The sequence below is a fragment of the Bos grunniens genome, chromosome 3 (assembly GCF_055505025.1).
Source record: "Bos grunniens cultivar Pamir isolate PY7600 chromosome 3, Bosgru_T2T1.0, whole genome shotgun sequence".
Classification (NCBI taxonomy): Eukaryota; Metazoa; Chordata; class Mammalia; order Artiodactyla; family Bovidae; genus Bos; species Bos grunniens.
Window position 1 is genome coordinate 71840276 of NC_141167.1, and position 19063 is coordinate 71859338.

The 19063-nt window shown below is 44.8% G+C and overlaps 1 protein-coding gene and 1 pseudogene across 1 annotated transcript in view; one reads left to right on the plus strand and one right to left on the minus strand.

Moving 5' to 3' along the window:
- Nucleotides 1-2540: 2540 nt before the first annotated feature.
- Nucleotides 2541-3190, plus strand: LOC147375835 (poly(rC)-binding protein 1-like; annotated as a pseudogene).
- Nucleotides 3191-6489: 3299 nt separating this feature from the next.
- The window catches only part of ABCA4 (ATP binding cassette subfamily A member 4), a 124106-nt gene continuing 111532 nt past the window's right edge, over nt 6490-19063 (minus strand). Inside the window, exons 38-46 of the mRNA XM_086391299.1 lie at nt 18952-19014; nt 17479-17585; nt 15298-15439; nt 13527-13661; nt 12542-12645; nt 12362-12454; nt 10167-10416; nt 8796-8882; nt 6490-7290 (exon numbers count right to left, since the gene is read on the minus strand). Coding sequence (XP_086247425.1) covers nt 7255-7290; nt 8796-8882; nt 10167-10416; nt 12362-12454; nt 12542-12645; nt 13527-13661; nt 15298-15439; nt 17479-17585; nt 18952-19014 — 1017 coding nt within the window. The 3' untranslated portion in view covers nt 6490-7254. The remainder of the gene's footprint in view (nt 7291-8795; nt 8883-10166; nt 10417-12361; nt 12455-12541; nt 12646-13526; nt 13662-15297; nt 15440-17478; nt 17586-18951; nt 19015-19063) is intronic.

The following is a 19063-nucleotide window of genomic DNA, read 5'->3' on the forward strand; positions in this document are numbered from 1 at the left end:
GGGTCAGATACCCTCTGCTTGAGCATCATCAGATAGCTGACTCATTTTTTATCAAAACAGGAATATTATGGGCATTCATTACTTGTAGCTATTAAAAAAAAACACACAAAAAAAACTCCTGAGCAAATTCAAGTAGAATGTGGTTATGAAAACCAAGGTCCATTGCCAAAAAAGATGTGTGTGTGTGTGTGTGTGTGTGTGCGCGCGCGCGCGCGCATGCATGCTCTGGGCCATGTGCTGTGTTGTATAACACCTGATCCTTGACCTCTGGATGTTATCTGATGAGTAGCTGGTTGGATTTGGGTCATTATGTGCTTTGGGAACAGTTTATAGCCTTGTTGGGAACTACATGACTATGGAGTTTCAATCTTGCTTGAAAAACAGTCTCATCCCCTGGTCCATCTGATACTGCCAAGCTCGATTGCAGGGCCAGCAGTCTTGCCTACTGTGTCTCTAGAGAAATGGTTGTGAATGATCAGCAAGGAGTGGAGCTCATGGCCAGTCATCCCAGACTTGCTGGGAGGGTTTCCAGCACTTGTGAGGACATCTATCTTTCCACACTGAGGTTTACAGGCTTTCTCTGTTAAGGAACTTTAACATCCTAAGCAGCTGCTTGAGTTTTTTGGAGGGAATGTATGTATTATTTCCCCTCTAAGCCAGGCTGTTTCTTTGGGGCTGGCCCAGAGCCTAGTGCTGCCAGTTTATAGTCCCTAGTGGGTTGTTATAGCATTGGATTTGTCTGGAAGAGTCTATTTTTGGTTGTTGGGTGAATCAAAAATAGTATTTCTATCGCACCACTAAGTCAATCAAGCTAGGCTGCTGTAATGTAATGAAGATGCAGACTAGTTTGGGCCACCTAATGGTATAGGGGAGTGGGCTGCGCTGCTGGGCAGTTCTGCTCTACACACACACTCGGGGCCTTCTATCTGTGGCTCTGCCATCCTGAATCCTTGAACTTGTCTCCACGGTTACCACAAAAATCAGGTTCCAGTCAGCAGAGCTGGGGAAAGCGCATGGAGGGGCACTTCTACTCCGCTGTCATGCCTGCCACTTCCATTCCATTCTGCTGAAGAGAGCTTAGTGACCAGGCCACACTTACCACAAGGCTGGAGAAGTGCTGACTCTGCCTGGGCAATTTGGCTCCAAATCACTGGTCTGTTATTGTGGAAGAAATGAGTGGATGTAGTACATAGTTAGGAGCCTCTCCATAGCCTATTCTTTTAAGTCATTCGGCTACTTAATGAGTTCTGTGTTCAAAGCCTGGCCTCAGGGCCGCATTCATGAGTGTGAGGCCTGTGCACTTGTGCTTGATTTAATGCTCTGCTAACGGTGGCACTAGTGGTAAAGAATCCACCTGCCAGTGCAGAAGATGTAAGAGATGTAGCTCAGTCCCTGGGTGGGGAAGATGCCATGGAGGAGGCAATAGCACCCCACTCCACTATTTTTGCTGGGAGTTGCAAAGAGTTGGACAATACTGAGCATCTGAGCACAACTGCCATCTTGAAATTCTAAATAATTTTCTAATAAGCTTTCATTTTGCACTGGGCCTCCAAAATTATGTAGCTGATCCTGCCTGCCGTTTCCCAAATTAGCATTTTCATCCTACCTAGTTCAATATTAACCAAAAATCCATTTTATAGTAAGACAATCGTGAAAGTCATAGGAGGGATGGGATGCAAAGGCGAGTGAGATTCAGTATCTGGCATCCTCTGACCCAGCAGCAGGGTGGGAGAAGTGGAGTAGCTGTCATTCAGAAGAGCCCTCAACACACTGCTGTGAATATTCCTGGGAGCAAAGGGTGGCCTCTGATAGAGGTGGTATTGTTAGGGGTAGTGGGTGGCAGTGTAAGATATTAGTTCTGGATAGGATAGTTTTTATTTGTTTTTATTTATTTGGCTGCCCGGAGTCTTAATTGCAGCACACAAGATCTTCGTTACACCATCCAGGATCTTTCTAAATGTGGTACGTGGACTCTGTAGTGGTGCACAGGCTCAGCAGTTGTGGCACGCAGGCTTAGTTGCTCCACAGCATGTAGGATCTTAGCTCCCTGATCAGAGATCAAATCTGCGTCCCTTGCACTGCCAGGCAGATTCTTTACCACTGGACCAACAGGGAAGTCCCGTGGATAGGATAGTTTTTAAACGAACTATTTCAAGCCTACAAAAAGTAGAGAGAGTAATCTTAAAAATACCTATGTATCCACCAGTTGGTTTTATCAACTCTTGACATATGACAATGCTTGCTTCAGATATTTTTAAGAAATTTGAATATTACACATACAGTTAGACCTTCCTTGCATCTCACCCTGAATGTCATTCCCTCCCTCATACCTAGAAGCAGTCACACCTGAATTTGGTGTTCATAATCCTCAAGCATAATATTTTTCACTGCACACACATGTATCTATAAATAATCTTTAGTGCTTTCATGTGTTTTAGATTTTATAAAAATGTCAGGGTACACTATTTAGTCATTAATTCAACAAATATTGATACTTACTGAGTGGCTCCTACGGCCAGGCACTGTTCTTAACACTGGGGATGGGAAATATGCTGGGCAGCTTCACCGAGTGGGCCATCATCATTGCTGGCATGCTGTGCTCTATCACCGAGCGTGCCAAGCAGCTCTGCCTGGGCATGCTAGAGATGCTCTCTGGGTCCCCAAATGAAGAGTCATGACCATTTGTACCAGCCCATGCCGGATATCTGTCATCTGTGAGGGCTGCCAAGGTGGGTGCAGTGATGCTGCAAGCTACCCCTACACTACCCATGACCCAGAGGAACCACGACTACATGCCTACTCAATTCAAGGGCAACACACCATTTCTCCACTCCATATGGCTAAGTTAAACCAGACGGCATCACTTTGCTGTGATTCGTGGTGAGACTGGATTTACCAGAATTGACTCCAGCTTTCCAGAGATAAAAGGCTATTGGGCAAGTTTGGATGCCTTTAGTCAAACCACCCACGAACGCACCATTCTAAATAGCTTAATTGGTTAGTCAGGGGCCAAGGCACCAACATTAATGAGATTTGCCAGATGTCCAGGGCCCAGATCAAAACTGCTGACCCAATGGAAGGCTGTCCTGGAAGGCAGATTGCTATCACTGATTCTGTGGCCAGTGTTAGTGTGGCCCAGAATCTAATCAATGCCAGGCTTTCCTCTGAGAAGGGCAGGTGCTGTAGCTAGAACAATGTAGGTTCACTCATAAACTTTTAATCTTGTGTCCATATAATCAAATTGTGTGATTTCTGGTCAGTGATTTTCAGGTTTTAAATTATTTCTAAGTGTTCAGTTTCTATACAACTTTTTATCATTTGCTAAAAATTTAAAAATCACATTCTCTGTTCAGCTGTTAATGCTGGGATTCGTATTTAGTTTCACAAGCTTTTCTGTTTTTAGTTTTGTTTTGGGCTTTTTGGCTCATGAAGTATAGTTATATTTGTTGATAATAAATGTAAGAGCAGAATGTTACATTTAAGTTTAGTTCTGTAGTGCCAAGAATTTAAAAATTAAAAATGGTTTGGTTAACAAAAACCAGAAAAAACAAGAAACTAAACAAAAATTTCTGCCCTCATGGAGTTTGTATTTAGGGGAGCAGAGAAACAATAAACAAGAAGAGAAAGTAAAAACATACAGTATGTTTGATAATATAACTTTCAAGGATTTAAGAAAAAGCATAGAAGTGGGTATGATGTCAGGATGGGGATGGGACAGTTGAAAATTTAGATTGAGTAGCCAGAGAAGGTCTTGCTATTACTATCCTGCTGCTGTTGGCTATTTTGCTAATCATTAAGTTTTGAGATTTATCTATTTTGAAATATATATTTTTAATTAATTCATTTCCACTGCTATATAGCATCCATTGCATGAATTGGAAACAATTCATTTAGTTCATTGCACTCTCTGGCCCCTTCAGAAAGTTTGATGACCCCCACATGAGAATGTGGGGATGTGAGAGTTGGACCATAAAGAAGGCTGAGCGCTGAAGAGTTGATGATTTCAAACTGGTGCTGGAGATGACTCTTGAGAGTCCCTTGGACTGCAAGGAAATCAAACCAGTCAATTCTAAAGGAAATTAACCCTGAGTATTCATTGGAAGGACTGATGCTGAAGCTGAAGCTTCAATACTTTGGTCACCTGATGTGAAGAGCTGGCTCACTGGAGAGACCGTGATGCTGTGAAAGACTAAAGGCAAAAGGAGAAGGGGGCGGCAGAGGACGAGATGGTTAAATACCATCACTGACTCAATGGACATGAGTCTGAGCAAACTCCAGGAGATAAGGGAGGACAGAAGTGCCTGGTGTGCTGCAGGCCATAGGGTCCCAACGAGTTGGACATTGCTTATCAACTGAACAATAACGCATGAGAATATTAATACCACAGAGACATTGGCTGTATCTTGTGCCCTGCTTTAGACCCGGGATGTGGAGCACTGGATGCTCCTGCCCTCTTCTCCCCTCCTCTCTTATCTTTTCCTTCTCTAGCTGGCATTAGAGGATGGACTCAGCAGTCAGTATCATTCAAGACCACAGAGATTTCCAAGCTCTGGCGGAAAATGAGAATAGCACAATTGCAGAGCTGTGTGCCAGGGATCCTGTCAACTAGGTGCTGTGTGTGCAGTGCTTTGTAGATGACGTGTCCTTCCTGAAACTCACCACAAGCCAGGACTAAGGGATTTGGCTACAAGGTGTTGTGGTCCCTTAGGAAAGTTGCTAATGTGCTGAACCAAGAGGATGACTGGTTTGGCCAAAGCTTGACTGATGAGACACACATGTCTGAGCCTTGATATCAGACAGCTACTTGAAAAGCTGAGTATGTGTCATGGTGAGCTTTGGGAAAGGCTCTGAGGAGAGTAGCTTTGAGGGATTCCCATATCATGTATGTCTCAATTCTTAAAGTAATAAACTAAGCAAAGAAACTGCTAAATAACGCCCTCCTTGGTGAGGCAGGCTCAACTATCAACTTCTTGGATTCCTTGGAGTCCTGTGTTGGATGGTGGTGATGCAGAGCCAGCTGCCCCATGGCTTACCCCTTTTCATTGCTTTCCTGCTTTCCCAAGGGCCCTCAGCCGTGAGCAGACTTGAACCTGAGAGATCAAGGACCATCTATGACCCAGGGAAGAGGCCCACTGGGCCCTAGAGGCAGACTTTACACCAGCTGGGCAGGGAATTCTGGGTCTGATGGGCATGTGTCTTCAGACATGCAAGTGAAGTAACCAGAGGAGGACCAGAGTGAGGCCTGAAGGGAAGCCTGGATGGCCGGCCAAGTAGTTGAATCCTTCTGGGACTTGGTTTCCTTTTCTGTCAAAACAGTGTAAATCAAACAATTACATAAGGATTTCATCTTTGAAAACTGAGCCTTTTTTTTTTTTTTAGCTCTACAAGCCTTTAAGTCTCTGAATCTGAAACTTCTAGTGCCTCTGCTTTCTTTAACTTGACAAACACCTTGGACAAATGTGGCAGCAGTTACGCCCTGTGGATACCAGGAGTCTTGTTCATCTCAGAGGACCTGCTGAGGCATTGAAGTAGCACACTGAGGAAACCAAGCCCCAAATAGCCTGGGTCCAGAGGGCTGAGAGCTTCTGGGGCCTGTTTCAGGAAGGGGATACTGCTGTCCTTCTAGGGGAAAACCTTTCCCCTTTCTCCACAAGCCCCTCAGGCCGCTGGTGCTAACTTCCTCCTCACTGGTCCTGGTGAAAATACTTAGGCTCTTCTCCCAAGCCCAGCGCTCTGCTGACCTGTTTTCTGCCCTGCTTTCCTCTTCTTCTTTCTCTAGGAGATCTAGAGTAGCAGGAACAAACCAAGCTCTCTATGAGCTCTTTACTTAGACTGAAAGAGATCCTCTTAATCTCAGCTGTTCTAAAATCTTGAGTTCCCCAAAGAAGAACAGGAAATTAGAAAATATGGCAGCAAGTCATACTCCTGAAACACCTCCCAAGTGGTCTTGTTTTCTAAACTGACTCTTTCTATTTTCTCCTCCTCTTCTTTGTAAATCTCTCTTATTAAACCAGATTGGGAAAGTTTTCAATAAATTAAACATGTTCTTAGGAGATTTGGGTCTAGTTTCCCACTTGAATTCTCCTCAAACCCAGGCTAAGTATGTGCATGCCTCCTCCCTCTCGAGGTTTCCCTGCTTATGTTTCATGACTAGTATTTCAAAATTTTTATTTATTTATTTTTTGTGGTACCTTGTGGCTTGCGGGATTTAGTTCCCAGACCAGGGAACTAAACCTAGATGCAAATAATACCCAGCTGACAGTGGATAATGTCTACATGCATTGCCAGTTGGGTGTTGTCTCAAACCCTGTGAAGCAGCCTTGACATGGAACATCGAGACTAGCTCATTACAGAAGCTTGCTGTGACTGGCACTCCTGGGGCAATTACTCTCACATAAGCTCATGCAGTGATGACAAGAGTTATGGGTATAGGGAATGTCCAAAACTACACCAGATCGTGCGCGCAGGGAGAGCAGTGAATTGGGATAGTTTGTTGAAAGTATGTTTGCACTTTATTTTCTCTTGAAAAATAACACACACATACATACACACACACAAAAAGCAGATCCACTTGAAATGAGAGCAGTATGGAGGCCACGGGCAGGAGGAAGACAGACCAAGGCTTCTCCTGTGGTCTGGACGAAACGCGTTTTGTACTCCTTGGTTGGGTAAGTTTCCCATCAGGTGTTTCAGGTGAGCGAGTCAGTTCCTGTTTCCTTCTGAAAAAGCCTCCATTTGGAGTCTACTGTGTGCCTCCTCTGTGTTCATTTCTGCTGCCAAGGGATTGCTTATGCTGGCTGGTGTGAATGACCATATGGCAAAGGCTCCTGCACTTTCAGCTGCCTACAGTTCTTTTTAAGCTGCAGCAGAAAACCTGGGCAGTGTAGAAGGAGATCAGGTGGACTCTCTTCATCTCGGTGTTCTGGTTCGATGGCTTTTAGACTTTAAGTTAAATAGCCATCAGTCAAGCTCTGAAGGAAGCTCAGCTGAGGGCACTGAAGTCTATCAGATCATCCAAGTTTACAGGTTATGTTTATTTCCTTGTCTGTAATGTTTGGAGCCGATGATCCTGCAGGTTCTGACTCTACGATCCAGATGTTTTAAAGATTCATGCCCCACCATGCACGTACATGTTGACATGTGTGTTAGCCACACCCTCTGTAACATTTCTCATGGTGCCTTTGGTTTGTTTTTTTAGCCCAAGGAAGTTATCATGTCCTTACTGTCTTAAAAGCCAAGAAATCATAATTAAGGTCACCCTTGAGGTGCAGAATTCCCTTTGTCCACTTCCTATAGAAGAAAATTGTTTTAAAATGGGATAATGTAAACAAAAATATAATTACTATTTGTTTCATGACATTTACTTATGTACAATGCTCTGCAGGAGGGGTTTTGCAAAGCTTTATAAAGGTTGTATGTCACAGAGTCAGGGTTAGGTTTTGAACCACACATTTATTATGGAAAAATGCTGATTTAATAAATATACGCTGCAGTAGGTTTTCTAGTATCTGTATGCTAAAATGTGACAGACAAAATAGAAAACAATCACATCTAGTAAGAGGGAAAGTTTGGAGTTAACTGCTGCAGATCACAGATCATGAATGCCCCTTGTCAGGTCCAGAGATGACCTGGTATTACCCCTTTATGAGGGCACATGCCAGCTGGGGGTGAGGAGATCACTGACAGTTTTAGGAAAAACTTTTGAAACCAAATTATGTATTTTGAGTTACAAAAGGAATTTGTAACTGCAACTACTTTCAAAGAATAATTTTCTGCTGGTGTAAACAGCAAATATAAGATTTATAAATCAGAAAGAATGGCTGGAAAATCTCAGCAGAACTAATTTTCCCTGGACAGATGCCTTTACGTAGGTATTTCTGGGCAAAGTCAGCCTTGCCAAGTAGCCATTAGGTCTCTGCTGGTCAAGAGAAATGGGGAAAATGCATCACAAATAGTGCCTTGGAAAGGAATGTTTCAATCATTACCTGCACCTGGTTTTTCTCACAATCAGGAAACTGGAAGGAATGAGAACTTTATGGGAAATTAGGCTTATTGAAAAACATACTTTGATTTTATTTGATTTACTCTCCAGGTAAGTCAGGAGAGGATGGCTGAATTAATTTGATCCTTTAACACCCCAGGCTTAGGTCGCCTCCTCCAGGACTTTCTCCAGCTCTCTTTTGTTCTCTTTCTGGGGAACTGGGATGAATGTGTTTCTTACGTGGGTGCTGTGTCAGGGCAGGAATGTGGAGGCACGTATCCCAAGAGTTATGACAGGCCAGGATACATACCTTTTACTGTTACTTCCTTCATCATCTTGAAATTTTTATAAAGAGCAAAGAGCCCTCTTCATAAAACAGAGAATGATTTTTAGCCAAATGAGACCACCAGTGAAATGAGTGCCAGTTAATTTCCTTACTTTGAAACTCAAACATAAGACCAGATGTATATATCAAGTATCCCAACAACTGAAATATTTTAATATTCTCTCCTATCTTCCCTGCTTATTTCCAAAATCCAATTTTTTTTTTTTGCTATAAGCAAAAATACATGAGAAAGTTCTTTTCAGAAATGTTCTCCGATACCATCCAAAAGTTTCCTGATTATAAAAGGAAGGTACACAGCTACCTTCGGCCCAGACAAGTGAGGAGTGGCAGGGAGGAGGTGAGGGCTGCTATGGGTGGGACTCTCTGCAGGAGGCATGTCTGGGGCCCCTGCAGGCCCAGTGTGTTAATTGGGTCCCTGAGCCAAGGATCTGCCCCAAGCAGTGGACAGGGAAGGGGTGGCAGGGGTACCTTGGCCTGTCGGCTGGCTCCTGCAGCTCGAGGGTGCAAAGGGAGGTCGTAAGTTTCATTCTGCTGTTTAGCAAAGTTCACAAATACCTGGAGGCAAGAGAAGGGCAAGAGTAGGTGGATAGTTCCAGAAAAGGGCACCCTCTACCTACCCTCCCACCCACTCACTTTGTTGTTTCCCACAATTAATGTACAGCTCTGCTGGAGCAGCCTGTGTCCTGCCCAGGGCACAGGGCTTCTTCTTAGACTTGTGAGCTAAGCCAAAGGCGTGCCCACAAGAGGATTATGGGTAAATGAGGCAGAGTTTCAGCTAGTGGTAGCCTCCTAAACCTCTACAGGAATAACTAAAAAATCAAAACCAGGAAGACGGGAGCTGATCGCTCCAGTTTTCTATTCTCAATTCAATGTGCAGTGTGACCAACTCTTGTCTCTGCCTCCATCTATTTATGCTGGCAAGAAGGTGCTGGGAGCCAGCTCCTCAGAGAGTAAGCAGGGACTTGCCTGTTTCTACTGCTATGCTGAGTAATCTTTAAGGATATTTATTTTAAAAAGAACAAATAAAAACCAATGAAACCCAGAAACAAACATCCATATAGATGAATGGATAAACAAAACATGGTATATACATACAACTGAATATTATTCAACCTTAAAAAGGGAGGATATTCTGACACAGGCTCCCACATGGATTTACCTTGAGGGCATTATGTTAACTGAAATAAGCTAGACGCAGAAGGACAAATACTGTGTGATTCCACGTCTTTGAGGTATGTGGAGTAGTCAACAGAATGTAAAACAGTGGCCAGGGGAGCAGTTCTTGGGAGTTACTGCTTGATGAGTACAGAGTTTCAGTTTGGGAAGATGAAAAATTTCTAGAGATGGATGGTGGTGATGGTTGTACAACAATATGAATGTACTTAATGCCGCTGAAGTGTAATGCCACTTAAAAATGATAATTACATATATTTTATATACATATTTTACCACAATAAAAAATGATCACGTTAAAAAAACCTGACACATGGCACATACATTTATCAAAACTCACTGAATTGTACACTTTAAATAGGTGCATTCTATTGTATTTAAATTAAGCATCAGTAGAGATGATTTGAAAGGAAAAAAGGGCCATCGCCACAAACTGGGAAGGAGAAAAAACATCATAGTGTTGTGAGGAAGAATGCTGTAAAAAAGTCAGTGAAGTCTGTTGATGACTGAAATACTCTTAGAAAACCATTTCTGAGTTTCCAAGTTTGCCCTAATGGACAGAGGGACTTGGCACCTGGGCACATCCTCCCTTGCCCTTGTGTAGATTCCAGCTGAGCTGGGCACTGCAGCCCAGGCTTTGCCCAGCTGGGCACCCCTCAGCCTTGCCTGGTCCAGTGTGGTCTGCGTGACCGAGTACTCCTCGATGAGCAGGCTGTCCTTGTGGGAGACGAGCAGCCGGAAGATCCTGGCCAGGGAGGAGGAGGAGACCTGGAACTGCAGCATGTTGTAGTGCCGCTCCCTCTGGACGCTGCCTGGGAAGTTGCCCTGGAAGAACTGCTCCACGGGACCCAGGTCAGGAAGCAAGTCGTCCTTTGGGGATCTGATTTTCATCGTGACAATGTAGCCGTCTCCAAACCTGGGGGATGCACATGGCGGTGTGGAACAGGCCTGTTAGCAGCTGGATCTAAGGAAATCCTGAAATGAGGACTAGACTTATCACAAATATTGGGGATTAAAGGCCCATACTATAGATCTTGAGAAGAGAAGGAAGCAGCTACCCACTCCAGCATTCTTGCCTGGGAAATCTCATGGACAGAGGAGCCTGGTGGGCTCCATGGGGTCGCAAGAGTCAGACACAACCTAGCAACTAAACCAAAATAGATCTTGTGTGCATGTTTAAAACTAGGACCAAAAGGGCCATGATGGTTCCTGGAGAGGTGGTTTGACACTAGTTTTTAGGGTCTTAATGCCTCATGTGGTGAAGTAGGTCTCCAGGTCTATGTCACACCTTCCTGTGTCCACCTTCTGGAGACACAGGTGTTCCCTGCTCCATTCCCTTTAATGTATGTGCTGAAGTCAAAGGTTGTCTGAGCCCTGTGCTGAGATCACAGGCTGCCCAGGGCTTCCTCAGAGGTGGAAAGACTGCCTGGGCCTTTAAGAGACTGGCCTGGTGGGAGAAAAGGCTTGGGAAGGCAGTGCTTCCCTGGGGAAGCTTCCAGAACAAATGGAGCTGCCAGATCCAGGGCCATGGATGCCTCCCTCCTTCACTCACCAGGTCACTCGCATGTGGATAAATGGTCCACTAGAGAGTGAGTGCACGGCCAGCTGGCATCCCTTCACACTTACCTCATGGTGTAATTATTTCAGTGCTCCATCCAGGTTCCAGGGTTGTTTCCCTTTACAATAAAATGCCTTTACCTTTCACCCCCAGAAAAGTGACCATCCCTCACACAGGAATGTTCCCGCTCACCTGCTCTCCTACAGGAAACTGAGGACTGAGAGGGAAAGGGGGTAGGGAGCATCCGTTCTCCAGCAGGTGGACACTGGAAGCTGCTGACATGGGTCTGGTGACCTCACATGCTGAAGTCCCTGTATAGTGTCCAAGCTGTAGTTACTCAAGACATTATTAGCTCAGATGCAGCTAACCTATTAGACCTTCACCTCAATTGTTGTTGCATGTGATGCGTTTGAAGCCTGATGTGTGCTGTGCAAGACACTCCCCTGGAACATCGAGGCGAAGTGTCTTGGCACAGATGCAGTGGGTTATGTGTTCCTCCTTTCACCAACTGCCATGGTGACTTTTTCTATTCTGGGCTCTCAAAATGTGTTTGATAAATAAGTAATAATTTAAAGTCCACCCTTCCTAGTTTATAAAACATATCAGAAGGCAAGGGAGTATGGCATTATTATCCAAATCTTATTTTAAGTGATTGTCCACTTTGGCACACAAACTGTTATTAATAACACGTTATTTATAGCAGTTTACAATTTATCAGGACAGGATAATCCTACTAAAGATTACTGGCATTGCTGGTTTGTCATATAATACATGGTTATTTCCCAAACTCAAAAGCATATGATTCTGTATTTTCCAAGTCTCCTGTAAATATGTTATAATACTTTCATAATTTAAAAAATAAAAAAGAAAGAGAAAAAAAAGCATATGACATGCCAGAAAGAAACTGACTGTTCAGGCTGTTTGGTCTCTGGATTGCTCCTATGTTGGTTGTGGACTCATTAAATAGGTCACGGGTTCTGGACTGTTGGGATGAGTGGTGTGATAATGAGGCAGTAGTAATGACCCTCTCTCATCCCAACTGGGCTCTGCATTTTCCCCTTTCAGAATTCCCATCTGGAGCCTCAGCAAGCCTTCAGCCACAGGCCGTTAGCCCAATAAAGAAGAGCTACATTCAGCACACCGGTTTTCTCCACCTGCTGCTGCAGAATCAGGCTCAGATACTTCTGCCCATGGCATGGGGGAGCAGCAAGACATCTCATGTGTCAGAAAAGAGCACAGGGCCTTGTTGACTCCCCACTTCTCCCCCAAAGGTAACAAAGGCAACCCCCCACAACATCCTTACTTGGACTTGAGGTGCTGGATGGTGCCCAGACACTGAAAGGCGCCCTTCACCATGATGGCCAGCCGGGTACACAGGGCCTCGCACTCTTCCATGCTGGGGGCAGGGAGAGAGCAGGTGAGGGCTGAGAGGACTGGACTCCATCACCCGCCTGCCCCACCTCAGCCCCTGGGAATCTCTTGCCTGTGGGAAGTGAGGACCACGGCTCTCCCTTCTCTGATGATGCCCATGATAGTGTTCCACAGCATGCGGCGTGCCTGGGGGTCCATGCCTGTGGTGGGCTCATCCTGCGGGGAGGCAGAGGGCAGAGGGCCAGGCTGGGAGCCAGCCTCCCCCAGTTCCTGCACCCTCCTTGGCTGCACCTTCCTCTCTGAGCAACATTGCTCTCTGGCAGATAGTGCACAAAGTCACTCCCCGGTGGGCAAGAGCCAGGGAAGGGAGCACAGGCCATGGAAGGCAGGGGGCGAATCAGGAGCGTGAAGAAACATCAGCACGCCTCTAGATCTGTAGCCCATGAATGACTTAAAATTCATTAAAACAATGATAGAACTATTTTTAAAAAAGAAAAGAAAATTCTCTACATGTGCTTGCAAGGAGGCAGGAAGAAAGCTCAGGTGACTTTTCAGGGTCCCTTCAAGACCCATGCCCTCATGAACCCCAGACTGCCTGGGAAAAGGGCCTTGGGCCTGGTCTAGCTTTGGCGAGAACCACATGAGCCTTTGCTCCAGGCCAGCGCTCCTGTCCAATTAGGACCTCAAAGAGGCAACCCACTCCAGTATTCTTGCCTGGAGAATTCCATGGACAGAAGAGCCTGGCAGGCTACAGTCCATAGAAAGAGTTGGACATGACTGAGCGACTTTCACCTTCACAGTCCTCCTCAGGCAGAAGTAAGTTTTGACCAGTCACTGACATTCTGCAGAAGGGCTGAATTTCCCTGCTGTGAGCCTAAAGCCCCACTAGAGGCTTCCCAGGAACTCAAAGTAATACTGTGTATTGACTCTGGTTTCCCCCAAGACCTGTGAATCAAACATGGGACTGATTCACTCAACATGAGCAGTATAGGAACAACCCAGACAGAGACTGCTGCAGTTCCTAAATCTGCCGGCTCAACCACAGAGATGCAGCCCTCGGCTCTCACAGGCCCTCAGGTGGCCTCCAGGGTCCTCACCAGCAGCACCAGTGGTGGGCAGCCTATGAGCGCAATGGCTGTGGAGAGTTTCCGCTTATTTCCTCCACTGTAGGTGCCGGCCAGGCGGTCTGCATAGAGAGACAGGCCCAGGCTCTGAATACTCCAGTTTGTCACCTAGGGAGGAGAAAGAAATCCCATTTGGGAAAAACAAACAAGCAAACACCCCACCAATTCAAAGTCTTGGGCTCCTAGATCTCACTCCTCCAGGATGACAGACCCAGTGAGGCCAAAACGTGATGACTTATGGAGTGGCTCAAGGCCTTCAAGGGCCAGGCATCTCCTTTCCACCCTCAGATCCTTAGATCCCACTATGGTTTGGTCTGCTTCACATCCATTGGATGCAACTCCCTGAGAAATAGTCTTCAGCCTTTCCAGAGCAGGACAACGCCTCTTACCCAGTGTCCTGGATGGACTATGGTTAGGAGTGGAAGAGGAAGAACTCTGGCTGCAAATGACATAAACCCACTCATTCATTTACTTAGGCCTGTAAAACATGTAAACTTGTTTCAGGAGTGCTTTGCCCACGCCTCTATAAAAAACAAATCGACCAAGAAGAGCTCATAGTTTGTTTGTAGTTCTTTCTCTCCACTCTGCCTGCCCAGGACCGAGGATACACAATCAAATATTGTGTCATCAGCTATTTGTATTAGTTCTTTTCCTCCCCTTCCGTATGATTATTACATTCATTTGAAATAAAATTGGATTAATTGGTTTTAATTTGCTTTCAGTGTTAGGATTTCTTTTTGTTTTCACTTTTACCTCTTTCTCATTCTTACTGATTTAGTTTTATTTTTTGAATATGTAGAATGTTAGTGATTCCAAAAGTTTGGAATCACTATACAAAACTATACAAATCTATACAATCTATACAAATCTATACAATCACTATACAAAACTATACAAAAAGATATCCTGACAGAAGTGTTATTCCCTCCCATTTCCCTTTCACCCTATTTCCCTCATGCTGATCACCACATTTGTTGTTTTCCAGTTAATCCTTCCTGTATCTCTATTTGTAAAGGTAAGCAGACATATTTATGCTTTCTTATTTGTCCTACTTTCTTACATGAAAAAGTAGCATTCTACCTGTGCTCTTTTACACTTTGCTTTCTTCATTTAACAGTATCTGCTTGAAAAAAAGTCAGTATCATTCACAGAGCTATTTTTTTGGTTTTGATTTTTCTTTTTGGCCACACCAGGCACGGGATGTGGGATCTTAGTTCCCCAAGAAGGGATCAAACCCATGCCCCTGGCAGTGGAAGCACAGAGTCTTAATTGCTGGACCACCAGGGAAATCCTGTTTTTTTTTAAATAGCTGCATAAGACCTTGTTGCATGTATTTATGGCATAAATTATTCAATTTCCTATATACCTGAACATTTAGCTATTTCCGATATTTTATGACTAAAGTGTAGTGAATATGCATTTTTGAATACGTCTTTGTGTACTGTGGGATGTGTGTCTTCAGGGTAAATGCCCAGCAGTGGGATGGCTGGATCAAAGGGTAAATGCATATATCATTTTGTTAGATAGGATGGTGGGAATTTTTTTTCATCTGGTTTGTTGACTGCTATGCCCTTGTTTTCCAGAAGAGTACTTGGCACACAGCAGACACTCAGTTGAGCATTTGTTGAATGAATTAACGGATAGCATGCTCCAGTTTTCCCATATCTAAATAAATGCATTCTTATGAAGCAGGTTCATGGTTTACCAAACTATTAACTGGACACAACAAAGCAAGCTAATTTACCCTCTCAATTTCCTCTGCTGGTACACCTCGAAGCCGGGCATAAAGGTAAAGATGTTCTCGCCCAGTAAGCAGGTCATCGATTGCATCAAACTGAGGACAGTAGCCCATACTTTGGTGGACGTCAGAAATATTGGTCAAAATACTGCAAGAAGAAAAAACAATTAGTAGGTTTCCTTCACAAAATGGGTGACCAGAGATCTGGGACTGGAGGAGTTTCTGCCAAAACGATAATAAAGCTCCCTCTCCTCTTTTCCCATTTTTGCTTTAAAAATGTGAACAACATTTAGGAATCAAAGTAGGGGCTCTTTGGTTAGAAACTGATAAACTCCAGGAGTTCTGAGCTTTGAATCCAGTTGGATTCTCCTAGATTCCCCTATCTAGGATAAACTGAATACCTGTTACCCGAAGACAGCTGTGCTTTTAGATTGGATCACCTCATGTGTGAATTTAAAAACAAAGGGAAGATCAAACTTAAGAAAATGAGCCAAGTTTTTTGATCCCTTTCAAATATTTGGGAAGTAGCTAGAGAAGATGCATGCTTCCCAATGGAAGTGAACTTTTCAACTTGTATTTAATGACAGAGATACTGTCAATGAAAGAGGAACCAATCAGATCACCACACAGAGCAAGAGACTGGCAGAAGAGATGAAGAGATGAAGTGAGTTCTATCAACTCCCTCTAATCAATATATTCTCCTCCGCTAAAAAATATATTGCCTTGATGAAAAAACAAACTGACCATAGACTGGTCCAATTTTCTTCCTCCTTCTCTCATAGCTTAGGGTCTAAGAATGAAGGATAGATGCAATGGTATGGGACGGAGAGAGGCCATGTACTTCCCTACTATGACAGAACCTCTTAGGTATGGCCAGTTAAAATCGCCCAGGGAAGCAAGGAGGGTACTTCACCAAATCCACTGGAACTACTACACTTAAGAGCCCCAATCCTGTGCCTTAAACCTATAGTTTCTTTCTAGCTTCTGTCTTGACTTTACCTGTGTTTCATTTTGATGTCTCATGGTAAGTCTTATTTCATCCCCTTGCTCTCCACTCCCTGCCCTCTCCCCTTTTGTTTCCCATCATGAAGTCATTTACTTGGCTGTAGGCCAAGCTAGATCTGAAGATGAGATGGAACCAGTCATGGCCTGGCTCCACCTCCGCCATTCCCTTTGCTCTAGACCCAACATCAAGGCTGGGAAGGCTGGGGAACCAAATTCATCCTGTCTGAGCCAGTGAAGAATGCTTAGGACTCTCCTCACCCAGGGAGCATTGGGCCATGTTGATGATGGCTTTCCCAGGTAAGCAGAAGTTGGTTTCATGTCAGCAGTGCCTAACTCCACTCATAAACCAGGACAGAGATTTTCTCTGGGCACAATATGTGTGAGCTCTGCTATTCCAGGAGCAGCTTGTAAAGAGGCAGACAATGCCAGCTCATGTTTTCTGTCCTGTCCTGTCCTGTCCAAGACCAGTCTGTTTCCATGTTCCTTATTTCAGAGAGCAGCAGGCACTCTTCCAGAATCCAAGAGCACATGCCAGTTCTCCCTTTATAAAAGAATCTTGGCCAGCAAAGCCAAGTGTTGGCACAGAAATAGCCAATGCAGATTAAAGCTTCCAAGGCCCCTGAACAAGCGCCATGTAGATACTCAACCCAGAGAAAGGGTGCTTCATCACAGACGTTCTTAATCTGGGTCCTAGGGGTTCCTGTAGGGTCATAACTGTGCTTCAGGGCTCAGTTAATTCCCTGAAACTGTTTGTAAAGAACATATGAAGAGAGGTAATGGGAAGCAATTTTTATAGGTATAAGAATCCCAGGGACCGGGGAGCCTGGTGGGCTGCTGTCTATGGGGTCACACAGAGTCGGACACGACTGAAGTGACTTAGCAGCAGCAGTGTTCATCACATGATCAAAGGGTCAGAGGCTTATGACCCACAAAGGATGACCACTGATTTGGTGCTTCCAGAATTTTCTGAGAATTCATGCTAATGGAGGAATCTTTTAACAATCACAATTCAATTCAGTTCTCCAGATAGTCTTAGACTTTTCAGACCACGTTTGCTGGGAGGTCTGTACCTCCACACAGATCTTTCAGGCTCTCAGAGTCATCCTCAGATACAGGGTGGGGACGAGGACGTGCCTCAGGACCTGGGAGAGACACCCTGAGACAGGATAACCGGACACTCACCTCTTGCCTGCGACAGTGGCATCGCCTGAGGTCACTGCGGTGTCCCCAGTGAGCATCTTGAATGTGGTGGTTTTGCCAGCTCCGTTCACACCCAGGAGGCCAAAGCACTGAGGGAGAACACACAGAATTGGATTTGCCCTGGAGCCCAAGAAGGTCAGAGTGTCAGGCCCCAGGGCAAGTGTATGTGGTGAAGGGAGGCATGCTGGACCCATGCTGCCATATAAAGGTGATTAGTCATTTATGGCGTATGGAAGCAGAATGTGTCATTTGGCATGAGGGTGATTGTAAGCTGAAGGCAAATCGGAAGAAGCAGATATAAGACAAGCTGTCTGCCCTCTCCTTATTTGCCTCAAAGCAGGACATAAATTTACAAGGTGTTCCCTTTCCCTCTCTATCAAGATGGACAAAAGTAATCACTGGAGACAACTTTAGACTCTTACTAGCCTGGAGACGACACTGCTGCTGCTGCTGAGTCACTTCAGTCGTGTTTGACTCTTAGCGACCCCATGGACCGCAGCCTACCAGGCTCCTCCATCCATGGGATTTTCCAGGCAAGAGTACTGGAGTGGGGTGCCTTTGCCTTCTCTGAGAGATGACACTAGAGGAATCTATATCACAAGCTTTAATAACTAGCCTTTATCTGCCATTATTTACACATACAGGGCTTCTCTGGTGGCTCAGATGGTAAAGAAACTGACTGCAATGCAGGAGACACAGGAGATGTGGGTTTGATCCCTGGGTCGGGAAGATCCCTTGAAGACGGAGTGGCTACCCACTCCAGTATTCTGGAAAATTCCATTGACAGAGGAGCCTGACAGGCTACAGTCCATGGGGTCACAAACAGTTTACCCATACACTTGCCACGACCCACCCTGCTAGAAACTGTAAGTCTATCTCCTTTGCCTTGTAACTTCCCTAAAAATGTATTGTTCCTCTGCTAAGGTGCTACATGAGCCCAAGTTCCCACCACCCCTTCGGGGTAGTCATCTCTCCTGTGCATGTGCACATGCTAACAAGCTTTCTCTTTGCTTTTCTCTCGTTACTCCATCTTTATCAGTTCAGTTGACAGAGCCCTGGCTCCAGAACCTAAAAGGGTAGTAGGAAGCAGAATTTCCCTCCTTGACAGTGACTGCTGAGCATTTGAAATGCATCTACGTGTACTATGAGCTTAAATGCACACTAGATTTTGAAGATTTAGAACAGTAACAAAAAATAATGTAAAATATAAAAAACATTTTATATGACTTACATGTTGAAGTAAGTATATCTGATACTACTTCAGATATATTGGACAAGATTAATGATTAAGGCTAATTTCACCTGCTTTTTCCCCTATGGCTACTAGACAATTAGAATGACCTACATGGCTTGTGTTTTATGTCTGTTGATCAGCTCTATTTCAGAGGGGACCAGAGACATGCATGGGAGCTGGTTTCCTGAGGTTCTTTCACACGTGGCCCACAGAGTACCCACCTCTCCGGGGCGGACTCCCACACACAGCCTGTCCACTGCTGGGCTGGAGGTGCTTGAATAAACCTGCAAGATCAGAGAAAGTGGACTGAGGACTAACAGAGGGTTAAACAGG